Source organism: Rhinoraja longicauda, chromosome 3, assembly GCF_053455715.1.
Source record: "Rhinoraja longicauda isolate Sanriku21f chromosome 3, sRhiLon1.1, whole genome shotgun sequence".
Classification (NCBI taxonomy): Eukaryota; Metazoa; Chordata; class Chondrichthyes; order Rajiformes; family Arhynchobatidae; genus Rhinoraja; species Rhinoraja longicauda.
In genome coordinates this window covers 89,314,587-89,327,801 of record NC_135955.1, presented here as the reverse complement: position 1 = coordinate 89,327,801, position 13,215 = coordinate 89,314,587, and the positions used below count along the sequence as shown (strand labels likewise).

The 13,215-nt window shown below is 41.0% G+C and overlaps 1 protein-coding gene across 1 annotated transcript in view; it reads left to right on the top strand.

Moving 5' to 3' along the window:
* Nucleotides 1–10,936, top strand: part of LOC144592266 (uncharacterized) — a 61,567-nt gene extending 50,631 nt beyond the window's left edge. The window contains exons 11-14 of the mRNA XM_078396794.1: nt 338–1,550; nt 4,907–5,047; nt 6,897–7,041; nt 10,581–10,936. Coding sequence (XP_078252920.1) covers nt 338–1,550; nt 4,907–5,047; nt 6,897–7,041; nt 10,581–10,732 — 1,651 coding nt within the window. The 3' untranslated portion in view covers nt 10,733–10,936. The remainder of the gene's footprint in view (nt 1–337; nt 1,551–4,906; nt 5,048–6,896; nt 7,042–10,580) is intronic.
* The last annotated feature ends 2,279 nt before the right edge of the window (nt 10,937–13,215 follow it).

The window sequence follows — 13,215 nt, the reverse complement described above, 5'->3', positions numbered from 1 at the left end:
TGGTTAGCATAGACTCGGTGGGCCAAGGGCCTGTTTTCATATATTGAAACTAAAGATAGACACAAAATGCTGGAGTAACTCAATGGTACAGGCAGCATCTCTGGATAGAAGGAATGGGTAACATTTCGGGTCCTTCATCAGACTTGACCCGAAACGTCACCCATTCCTTCTCTCCAGAGATGCTGCCTGTCCCGCTGAGTTACTCCAGCTTTTTGTGTCCATCTTCAGTGTAAACCAGCATCCGCAGTTACTTCCTACACATCATATCTAAACAAAACTACATGCCACATGTTATAGGTATTAGAAAAGTATTATTTAGTGATTGTTTATTTTATAGGGTCTCCCCAGGATCATTCAGACAAGGCACGCTGCAAAAACAAGTAACTGCCCTGGCCACTCGACAGAGAAGATTTCTAAATTTGTTACAGAAACAGAAAACATTAGAACATAAATTGTGCGAATACCAATTAAAAGAGCGTCAGTCGCAGCAAAATAATATAGAAACCCAGAGGAAAAGTTTGACGTGCACGACTGAAAGCAGAGTCAGGACAGACGCACCCTCGAAAAAAGTGCAGTTTTTGGATCAAAATGAAGGACTCGGTGATGGCTGTGCCACCGAAGGGGCTGAACAAATATCCATTGCTCGCGAATCAGAATGCTTACAACCGGACAATCTTCCCAGTCACGGAGAGACTAATATTTCCGCCAATCAGGAGACAAATACAACCACTGTTGTTGTGGATGATAGCACTGGACGAGGTAAAGAAAATGTTGCTCCGACCAATGTTCTTGACGCTACGAGTAGGGATGGCAGTATAAGTACAATAAGTGCTTCTGAACCTGACCCAAGCCACAGAGAGTCAAATTCTTTACAGTCACGCCCTCTGGAAATGTCACAACTTCAAGTGGAATCCTTAAACTCAAGCCAAACTGAGACAAACAGAGATTCCACACCATGCAGTAGCTCAAGCCAGGATATTCATTTGAGCACAGCACAATCGATCAGTAACCCAGAAAATAACACTGGAAGAGTTTGTAACTCTATGCTGGTGAACACGGAAAAATCTACAGTGACGAGCGTATTGCAAACTAGTTCCAACCAGCAATGTTTTCTGCCAGCTGCCACACAACCGACAACCTATCTGATGCCAATGAATTCAACACAGCAGCAATTTACTGGCCAGCCCAATATATTGAAATCCAACCTTAAGTTGATTGTTGTGCCCAACGCACCACAGAATAGTAGGATTCAACAGCTGATTTTACCATTGAACAATGCAGGTGCAAGTGTGAATTACCAAAACACTGTGAAGGTAAATGCTTCTCAGCCAGACAACCGGGGCAGTAACCGGGTAAATAACAGACAGGTTACCAGCAACAATCAAGGTCACAGCCTGGCGAATGCATCTAGTCTTTCTGGGAGAGAGCATAATATAAAATCTCTACCAGTGGGTAGAAGAACTGGGCAAAGAAAACTACTACACTTAATAGATCTCATCAAAGATGGATTGATTCAGCCAGGAGAAGATGTCCTTGATCTCAAACTACAGGTGAGTCATTAAAAAGAACCATTACATACAAACCATGGCGAGGTGGTAGAGTTGCTGACTCACAGCACCAGAGACCAAGGTTCGATCCTGATCACGGGTGCTGTCAATAGGGAGTTTGTACGTTCTCCCCGTGACCACGTGGGTTTTCTCTGGGTGCTCTGGTTTCCTCCCACACTCTAAAGATGTGCAGGTTTATAGGTTAATTGGCTTGGGTAAGTTGTAAAATTGTGCCGACTGTGTGTAGGTTAGTGGACGAGGTAATCGCTGGCCGGTGTGGGCTCGGTAGGCCGAGTACCTGTTTCTACACTGTATCTCTAAAGTCTAATATCATTATGACACAGGTGAGGTTATTAAACCCAAGAAATCCATGCTGGCTTTAAGCAGGACAACATAATTAGTCCAATTAATTGCCCTTTGTCTTATTCCCATTAACATCCTCTCATGACCTTCCAACTTCAGCTTTTAAGACTTTTTGCCACTTATCTACTCTGAGAGGCAATTTATAGTGGCCACATAATCAATCAGTACCTCTCTAAGATGTGAGAGGAAAAAGGGAGAGTATGCACACTCAGCACCAAAGGTCAGAATTGAACCTGGGTCCTAGAGCTGTGGGTAGCAACACTGACTGCTGCACCACCATCAATGGCAAACTAAATGGGATTAAGGTGCATCATCGTTCAGTTGATGGGATAAGCTTGAAGCCTGAAAAGTCTTCAGGCCATTTAGAACGGAGATGAGGAAAAACTTTTTCAGTCAGAGAGTTGTAAATCTGTGGAATTCTCTGCCTCAGAAGGCAGTGGAGGCCAATTCTCTGAATGCATTCAAGAGAGAGCTAGATAGAGCTCTTAAGGATAGCGGAGTCAGGGGGTATGGGGAGAAGTCTGGAACGGGGTACTGATTGTGAATGATCAGCCATGATCACATTGAATGGCGGTGCTGGCTCGAAGGGCCGAATGGCCTACTCCTGCACCTATTGTCTAATGTCTACTTTTGGTTCATCTACAATAAATGGTTTGAAATTTGACCGACCGACTAGCAGAGGGAAGGACACCTTTGTAATCAGTCTGAAGAAAGGTCTCGACCCGAAACGTCACCCATTCCTTCTCTCCAGAGATGCTGCCTGTCCCGCTGAGTTACTGCAGCATTTTGTGTCTACCTTTGATTTAAACCAGCATCTGCAGTTCTTTCCTACAGCTTTGTAATGATGTAGTCATTGGCATGAAATGTTATTTTTAATACTATGGATCAATTCCTTCCCAGTTCATAAAGCAGAAAGGCTGGAAAAGTCCTTAAAGCTGCTCACCTGACAGTATTAATAACAAATATATCGAAGGAGTGGTGACCATGGAAATTTTCACTTTTAGTTCTTCTGCTGAGAAATGATAGGGAAAGAGGGCCTGAGGGAGCTGTGGGGGCGGGGGGATGAAACTTCAAGTAGAATTGAGAGGGGAAGATAGACATAAAACGCTGGAGTAACTCAGCAGGACAGACAGCATCTCGAGGTAGAAGGAATGGGTGACATTTCGGGTCGAGACCCTTCTTCAGACCAAGATGGCTGGGAAGAGAAAAGGCCAGAGGAGTTAAGAGAGTGAGAGAGCTCGGGAAAGAGATGCCAGGAACAATTGGGAGAGTTAGAGAGCTGGGAAGGGAGAGCGCCAGGTTGAGCTGGGAGAGTAAAGAAGGTATCTTGTGTATTTCATTTTGTGAATACCAAGAAATGGTATTTTATGTATATTACATTGCTTTTTTCATTTCATTTCAGATTTAATTGGTAATAAAATATCAGTTCACTGTTTCCAGTGCTAGTATTGCAATCTTTTTAAGTAGTTAGATGTTTTTGACCAAAATACTTGAGCTCTGGAACATTCCCAGACCTTTTAGATTGAAACTTATGGAAAATAGTTTATAAAATTGGGAGTTTTTGCTTAATACAACTGTTTTTCCAAAACATGACCCTTTCCTAAATCGAGGAACATTTGTACTTCAATTCAGGCCTGATGTAAGGATTGTAAAGATTTTATCTACTTGTTTTTTTATATTCAAAGCCCTATTTAAAATGCTGTGTATCATGTATAAATAAAGGAGTTATGGCGAGTCGTAGGCGAAGTATGTTGAGGTAGACGTTTATTATAACATTAACAACCGTGACAATCAACGCACCAAATGACAGACAACCATAAATCTTAATGTCTCCTTCGGAGGACTAAACGAGACTGCCCAGTTCCTTTACCTGCGCACCATCTCACCTCTTCTACCAATCAGAGGGTTCGATGGTCTGGACCAATCCCTGTGTCCCTACAGAGTCTCCTTTATGTTAGAATATATAATGTATATAATAAAATGGAGGCAACTGAAAGGAATGCAAGGGGAAAAAAACAAGACAGAGACAGCTGAAATACGAGATATACGGAAACTGCTGAAATACGTGATGTGCTGATTTAAATGCTACTTTTCAGATAAGAAATAAATGCCATTCAAACAACCCCCCCCCCCCCCCCCCCCTCACCTGTAGTCACCTATCACTTGTGTAGAAAGGAACTTCAGAGACCGGTTTACACCGAAGATAAATTAAATATGCTAGAGTAACTCAGCAGGACAGGCGGCATCTCTGGAGAGAAGAAATTGTTGACGTTGCTTCAGTTTGAAGAAGGGTCTCGACCTGAAACGCCACCATTTCCTTCTCTCCAGAGCTGCCTGTCCCGCTGAGTTACTCCAGCATTTTGTGTTCTTCTTCCACCTATCCTTTTCCTGGCTTTGTCCTGCCCCCATCTCTCTTCCAGCTACCTCCCTCTCTCCCCACCCACCCCCCCAACTGCAATCACTCGTGAGAAAGGTCCAGACTTGAAACGTCGCCCACGCATATTCACCAGAGCTGCCTGACCTGCTAAGTTACTCAGCACTCTGTGTTTATGGTTCAGATTCTTCATTGTACTGGACTTGTATCTGGCTGGGAAAAATTCGAAGTTGCAAGCTTCCCAGACCCAACTGTTGAGACCCTGCATAGCACAGCGTGTGGCAAAGTTGTGTCACTTGGAAGGCCGCACACAAAACATTGCAGAATACCTTTGGAATACCTTTGATGGTGGTAAAATGATGCCTTCAACATGTCTGTCTGTCCAGCTTCTTCAAACTTTTGGAAACCTTCTTGAATGTTCCAATACCCAGAAACACCACCGGTTCGCCACTTTTCAAAATAATTATACATATCCCACATTCTTTATTTGGCTCCCTATATGCCTTTTTATGTAAGAACTGGATGTGCATATTTTACATTTATGAGCAGTGAATTAACGGTGGGTCACTTTATTATTGTTAGATATCCAGATAAAAAGTCAAAATTTGTTTCTTGTCCTTAGGGAGTTTGCTATAAAGCTGACCTTCTTGCTACTGGCATAATTAGAGATAAAGACAGAAAACTCTATCGTAATCCAATGCATTGGATTAAAGAACTTCTGGAAGAAAAAATAACTGTCAGTCGGAGCTTTGCATGGAGCAAGGTACTGGTTTTAGTAATAACAATAATGGAAAACGCTGCACCCTTTTACTGAGCTGCAGTTACATAATCTTAGTGTCAAACTTTGCTCTTTGTATTTGATGTGTTTTCTAATTTTACTCCTAAATGACCCACCTCTAATTTTTAGAGTGTGGCCCGCTAGGACTAGAGGTCATAGCCTCAGAATTAAAGGACGTTCTTTTAGGAAGGAGCTGAGGAGAAATGTCTTTAGTCAGAGGGTGGTGAATCTGTGGAATTCTTTGCCACAGAAGGCTGTGGAGGCCAAGTCAATGGATAAGGGACAAAAGTTTAGGGGTAACATGAGGGGTAACTCCTTTACTCAGAGGATGGTGGCTGTGTGGAATGAGCTTCCGGTGGAAGTGGTGGAGGCAGGCTTGATTTTATTATTTAAGAGTAAATTGGATAGGTATATGGATGGGAGGGGATTGGAGGGTTATGGTCTGAGAGCAGGTAGATGAGACTAGGTCAGAGAAAGTGGTCGGCGTGGACTGGTAGGGCCGAACGGGCCTGTTTCCGTGCTGTAATTGTTATATGGTTATATGATATTTTTAAGGCATAGATAGATAGATTCTTGACTAGTACAGGTGTCAGAGGTTATGGGAAGAAGGCAGGAGAATGGGGTGAGGAGGGAGAGATAGATCAGTCATGTTTGAATGGCGGTGTAGACTTGATAGGCCAAATGGCCTAATTCTACTCCTATCACTTATGATCTTATGACCTAGGTTAGATTCCTTAATATATAGCTTATCAATCTATCTTGCAAAATCTGATTAAATCTTTTTAAGTGTCAGAGAATGCACCACCACTTTAAAATTAGAAAACACATAAAATACAAAGAGCAGTCAGTCTCTGATGTTAATTTAACTCCTGGCATCCAACAATTATTCTGGTACCTGGCAGACAAATAACGCTCACAGGGAGGGGGGGGTGGTGGGAGGATAAGGAGGGCTGAGGGGGATGGAGTGAGGGGGGAGGAGAAGGGAGGGGGGAGGAGAGGGTACTGCACCAATGCAGGGGAGGTTTGGGCCCAATGGGTCCACTTGGTCTAGTATTCCTTGAAACCTATCCTATCCATCCACTTGTCCAAATGCTTTTTAAATGTTGTGATGATACCGGCGTCAATTACCTCCTCCGGCAACTCGTTCCATATTCCTACCTCCCTTTGTGTAAAAAAAGTTACCCCTCAGATTCCTATTAAATGATCTGTGCATTAAAGTGCCGAGAGTCACATATAGAAGACATTTCCTTCCCTAAAAGACATTAGCGAACTATCAGTAAACCAGAAATGTTCATACAGCAATCATTGTCGCTATCACTATTGCGTTTAGTCCAATTTGTTGAATATAAATTCCCTTTTGCCAAGGTTTCCCACTTCCCGTTCACCAAGTCCCATTTCGCCTAGTTTTCCACACCCAATCACCACCAGTTAAGATGAATTCCTGTGTGTTGCGTATCCTGATTTCTGAAAAGGGATTCTTTTCTTTCTTCAATTCTTTCTGGTGCTTTTTTTCCAAAACCTCTCTCTAGCTGAATATTGTTAAAGAAAATATTGTTCATTGTCATGATTGAATGACCTTGTAACTGCTGGAGATTATAAAAAAGATTAATGTTGCAGATGTGATATGGACAACCATTTAACATTTCTTTAAAATATTCTCACTGAATTCTCCACGTAAAGATTAGAAAGGCTTTTCCTGGGAACAATGGGTTTTTTAAAATTTCGAAATGTTGCATTGCACTAATGCCAAGTCAAGTTGAGATTATTGCCTTTTCAACAAATAAGGTGAGGTACAGGTTAAGTGAAAATCTTGCTTACTGTGTTTATTTTTTAGGTTAGGTACAAAGGAAAAGAACTCGACAAATACAGGTCCATAATTACAACATCATCCAAGACCCCAGAGACTCAGTCTATTCCAAAACCCATCCTATCAACAGATGAGACATCTTCAGTAACTATGCTAAACAGCATCTGTGCAGGTTTGTTAATATGAATGCTACATCAGCCAGTAAACCATTTATGTTATGCCTATTATTTTAACTTAATTCAAGTTAATATGATCAAAACTGTAATATTTTAGATTAAATAGTAGAAAATAATTTATTTTTGTACTTTCCTTTGACTTTCATCTTCTCATGATGGATAAAGAACATAAAACCATAATAGAAGCAGGAGAATGCCATTTGGTCCCTTATTCCTACTAGACCATTCAATAACCATACATCATGGGTGACGTTTCACTGTGGCATCAAACCCACATGCTTTAATTTCCCTAACATCTAAAAATCTGTGCTCATCAATTAAAGAACTTAATAGCAAAGATTCACCCAGTTTCTAGATTAAGACATGTTCATGGAAATCCAAACAAGAATACATTTTCTGGTGATTTTTCATCAAAGCTCGCCACTGAACCCTGAGAACTGGTCAAAAAATTGATGTTTTCCTCAGGCAGATGTTGGACCTGGTTGGCACACTCTCAAAAGGTAACGCCAGAAACATCAAAGTGAGAATGCAAGAGTAGGTTAGGGAATTAAACCAACAGGTAATTGGAAGCTGAGATTTACCCTTATGGCATTAACAGTGCTGTTCTGCAACATCTCCCAATCTGTGTTTAGTTTCTCCAAAATGGAAGATATACATTATGAGTACTAAATTTTGTACGCTAAATTAAAAGAAGTGCTATTGAATTGCTGGCTCACATGGAATAAGCGCTTGGACTCCTGGATGGTGGGTAGGTGAAGAAGGAAATGTGAATGGGGTGTGGAGGTGGAACGGTCCATGAGAATGCTGAGTGAGGATGAGAGGGAAATATATGTGTGGTAATGGCATCATTACCAGACACATATGGTGCCATACATCAGGTTGCTTGGGAGGATGAGAGCCCATGGTATTGAAGGGAAGATACTAACATGGATAGCGAGTTGGCTGGATGGCAGAAGGCAGAGAGTTGCAATAAAAGGCGCTTTTTCAGGTTGGCTGCCAGTGACTAGTGGAGTTCCCAAGGGTCGTTGCTGGTGCTGCTTCACGTTGCATATTAATGATTTGGACATGGGGTTTGAAGGCTTTATGGCCAGGTTTGCAGATGATGCTAAGATAGGTGGAAGGGCAGGCAGTGTAGAGGAAGCAAGGACTCTGCAGAAGGACTTGGACAGGTTAGGAGAGTGGGCAGAGAAGTGGCAGATGAAATTCAGTATAGCAAAGTGCCGGGTCATGCATTTTGATAATAAGAATAACGGCGTAGATTATTTTCTAAATGGAGAGAGAATCCAGAAATCGGAGGTGCAAACGGACTTGGGAGTGTTGGTGCAGGACTCCCAAAAAGTTCATTTGCAGGTCGAACCAGTAGTAAAGAAGGCAAATTCAATCTCGCATTTACATCAAGAGGACTGGAATACAAAAACAGAGAACCCTAATCCTAATGCTGAGGCTCTATAAGGCGCTGGTCAGGGCGCATTTGGAGGACTGTGAGCAAATTTGGGCCCCATATCTGAGGAAGGATGTGCTGGCTCTGGAGTGGGTCCAGAGGAGGTTTACAAGAATGATTCCAGGTTAGTGGGTTAGCATATGATGAGCATTTGACAGCACTGGGCCTCTACTCGCTGGAGTTTAGAAGGTTGAGTTGGGACCTCATTTAAACTTTCAGAATAATGAAAGGCATTGATAGAGTGGATGTGATAAAGATGTTTCCACTGGTGGGAGAGTCTAGGACCAGAGGGCACAGCCTCAGAATTAAAGGGCTCTCTTTTAGAAAGGAGGTGAGGAGGAACTTCTTTAGTCAGAGGATAGTTAATCTGTGGAACTCATTGCCACAGAGGGTTGTGAAGGCCAAGTCAGTGGATATTTTAAAGGCTGAGATAGACAAATTCTTGATTAGAATGGGTGTCAAGGATTATGGGGATAAGGCAGGAAAATGGGATTAGGAGACAAAGATCAGCCATGATTGAATGGCGGAGTGGGCTCGGTGGGCTGAATGGCCTAATTCTACTCCTATAACTTGTGAACTTGAATCACATGATTTTAGTTTTGTTAATTGTCATGTGTACTGAGAAACAGTGAAAATCCTTTTGTTGCGTGCTAACCAGTCAAGGGAAAGTCTGACGAAGGGTCTCGACCCAAAACGTCACCCATTCCTTCTCTCCAGAGATGCTGCCTGTCCCGCTGAGTTACTCCAGCATTTTGTGCCTACCTTCAAGGGAAAGACTATACATGATTACAATCGAGCCATCCACAGTGTACAGACACATGATAAAGGGAATAACCTTTGGTGCAAGATAGAGTCCAGTAAAGTCTGATTAAAGATAATCCGAGGGTCTCCAGTGAGGTAGATAGTAGCTCAGAACTATTCTTTAGTTATTCATAGGATGGTTCAGTTGCCTGAAAGGTAAAAGATGGTGAGGCCAATGGAAGTACTATCCTTGCTCTGCATGGATTTGTGAAATATATAGATAACTCTAAAGCAGAAGTACATGTACATGTACTATTGTTTTTGATAGCACTAAGATTGCTGTGGTCGTAAAGTGTGAGGAAAGTAGTCCAAGTACACAGTGGCATAGAGATCAGCTACAGAAAAGGGCAGAGAAATGGCAGATGGATTTTAATCCCAGCAAGTACGAGGTGCTGCATTTTGGTTGGTCAAATGTAAGGGGAAGAAATATAATTAATGGCAAGACTCGTAACAGCATTGATAGGCAGAGGGATCTTGTGGTCCAAGTCCTTAACTCCCTGAAAGTGGCAACACAAGTAGATAAAGAAGGCATATGGTATGTTTGCCTTCATTGGTCATGCCTTTGAGTATAAGAGTCAGGAAGTCATGATGCAGCTCTATATGGCTTTGGTTAGGCCACATTTGAAAATTGCGTGCAATTCTGTTCGCCCCAGTACAGGAAGGATGTGGAGGTTTTGAAAAGGGTGCAGGGGAGGTTTAGGGGGTATTAGCTACTAGGAGAGGCTGGACAGACTTGGATTGTTTCTGCCGGAGGTTGAGGGGAGGATTCTGACCTTGGTGGACCAAGCTGAGTCCATCACTTTCCGTACGTAGCCTCTTGCATTCCTATGCATAGGCTCAACTATAAATTCACATTGGCCTAGTAAAGTGGCAATCATGAAAATAAAAGTGGAGTGGACTGGTCAAGCTGGAGCTGAATGTTGTCTGTCTCCGATTTAATTAAGGTCCACCCAAAATTGACAGTTATCTGCCCAAAACCAAATGCAGGGAGCCACAATCTCTTACTCTTTGTCTTCATCATTTTCCCTTTTGTCTCTTGAAAAACCAATAAGCTCTTAGAAAAGATGGAAGCCATTACCAGCAGAGCTTTGCAGTGAGTAAGCTCAGCATTTATCACAAATCTTGCAAAATGGTCTTAAATGTTGTTACTATACTCTAACCAGCATAGGAGTTGTTACAGCTGTGTTCCGAACTTATCAAAGTTACTTATCAAATAATTTTAGATCATTAGCAGTGGTCTGCCCATCCAACCGGAGACATTGTACAATATGTAATTCTTTATATCTTGTGCAGATTACTTCCCACAGATTCAGAGAAAGAAATCCAACAGCAGCTTTATGCAGCTTCGAGAGATTCTCCTTATAAGGAATGAAGAATTCCTGCCATGTCACATCATGAATCAGCACTGGAAGTTCTACGCAGAATCTGATGAGTGGAATTTCTGAACTTGCTCTTCAAACAAAAAAACAGCCACAACAGTAAATAATTTATGAGTAAAACATAAAGTACCTCAGCGGTTCAGGCTGTATCACTGAGGGAATAGATAGGCAACATTTTGGGTCAGGACCCTTCTTCAGACATTTCCAATATCTATAGCCTGACCCGCTGAGTTACTCCAGCACTTTGTCTTTTTGCTCAAGATTCCAGTTTCTACAGTTCCTTGTGTCTCCAATAAATAACTTAACATTGTGTTAACATTGTGTTATATTAATGACACCAAACTTCTATTGTCATCAAAGATGTTATTTTCAAACGGCACTTTTTGCATTGTCATTGTTCATTTTAAAATCTCCTTGGTGACAACTGTAATATATATTAATATTTAATCTTTTTTTCCTATTCAATTTGATTGGATAAATATAAAGAATATGGTGTTTTAAAAGGGTTGTAAGGGAGGTTTACCTAAGCATTGTGAAATGAGTGCATGAATGTAATTATTGTTCTTTTTTTATAAAGATATGCTATTTATATGACACATATAGTTCCATAAACTCCACGTAAAATGAAAATTATTCAATATTGCCAATGAAAGAAAAACGTATATTAAAAAAAGAGAGTGCATCTCTGAAAGAAACAGCAGAATTCTTTAGCTTTAATTCAGATGTCATTAGAATATTTGGTTTGATATATTTCAGGAAAAGCTTAATATTTAAATTTGCTGCTTTATATTTCAGATCAAAGATTTGTCACTCAGACTTCCCAATTTGCTTTCCCAAATAGATTTGTTTATTGATATGTATTTCTGTTGAAATTGATGTTATTCCAATACTGTATGTTTTGGACGAATAAATGGGATGTTGACGGATTTCTGAAAAAAATGTGATTCACTAAAGTTTAACCCTTTTATCCCGATTCTATTTACATTGAAGTCCAAAGTGCATTTTGATTATTTGCGGATCAAATAATCCTTTAAAGTGGTTAATACTCAGTATAGAGGCTGCATGAAAAAGAGTATATGATTTAACATAACATATTTGAGCTGCATTAGGTTAAATTAACACCAGATGAATTATATGTATGTTGCTGGGCATTTAAAATCGCAGTGAAGTGATAACACTGTTTTTTTCAGAGATATTAAAATAATAGATGTAGGTTTAGAGCAGAAATTCCAGGGTTTAGGACCTTTACTGCTAAAAGAAGGCTGCCAGTGATGCAACAAAGGGTTTGGGAAATGCACATTGGGAGAAAATTGGAGAAATGCAAAGTTTTTTGCAGACTATTGACTTTTAAAAAATAATTCACAGAATATGGAGATATGGTAAAGGCCAACAATTATTGTCCATTGTGTAGAAAGGAACTGCAGATGCTGGTTTAAACCGAAGGTAGACGGAAAAAAGCTGGAGTAACTCAGCGGGACAAGCAGCATCTCTGGAGAGAAGGAATGGGTAACATTTTGGGTCAAGACACTTCTTCAGACCATCTTATTGTTCATTGCTACCTGCACTTGAGAAATGGAGATGAACAGCCTTTTGTTTTGATTAAGCTACACTCATGGTGTTGTTAAGTAGGGGATTACAAAATTCATTAAACCTGTGAAGGTTAAAAGACATCAAAATATTTCCAAATCAAATAATGTGTGACTTGGATAGGATGTTGCAGCCTCACACGTCAGGCCCACAACATCCCATCCAAATTATATATAAAATCCCACATTGCAAAGGGCAACGCTATATCATTGAAAAAAAGGCACAGACTGCTGGAGTTCCTTGTGACTGCATTATTTAAGTTTAATATTCATAAAGCAGAAAAAATTATTCAGCCCATCTCCATAATGTAAACATCCATATTCATATCCATATCCGTATCATATCCGTAATCCTATCCATAAGGTAACCATCTCCTTCACACCAGTTGAAGCAAGGAATGCAAGTAGAATTACTGCAGAAAATTTTAAAAACTGCATCCAAAAGTAAACCATAAGATCAGTTTAGTTTGTTTATTGTCATGTGTACCGAGGTACAGTGAAAAGCTATTCATTGCGTACTCTCCAGTCAGAGGAATGAGTAAACGTGATTACAATCAAATCACCCACAGTGTACAGAAATGCTTGAAATATTCAGCAGTTCTGTGGACTATCTGTGCAGAGGGAAAGCATTGCAGTTCCAGGTCAATAAGCACTTGAACCACTAAATCAACTGTGTTAGAAGTTGCAGAGAATGAGGAGTGGAGAAAACAAAGAGGATGATCGCAATGCATTGGAGACCAATTGGGAGGCACAGTGATGTAGCAGTAAAGCCACTGCCTTACAGCGCCAGAGACCCGGGTTTGATCCTGACCACGGGTGCTGCCTGTACAGAGTTTGTACGTTCTCCCCATGACCCTGCATGGGTTTTCTCCGAGATCTTCGGCTTCCTCCCACACTCCAAAGACGTACAGGATGTAGATTAATTGGCTTGGTTATGAATGTAAATTTGGCCCTAATGTGTAT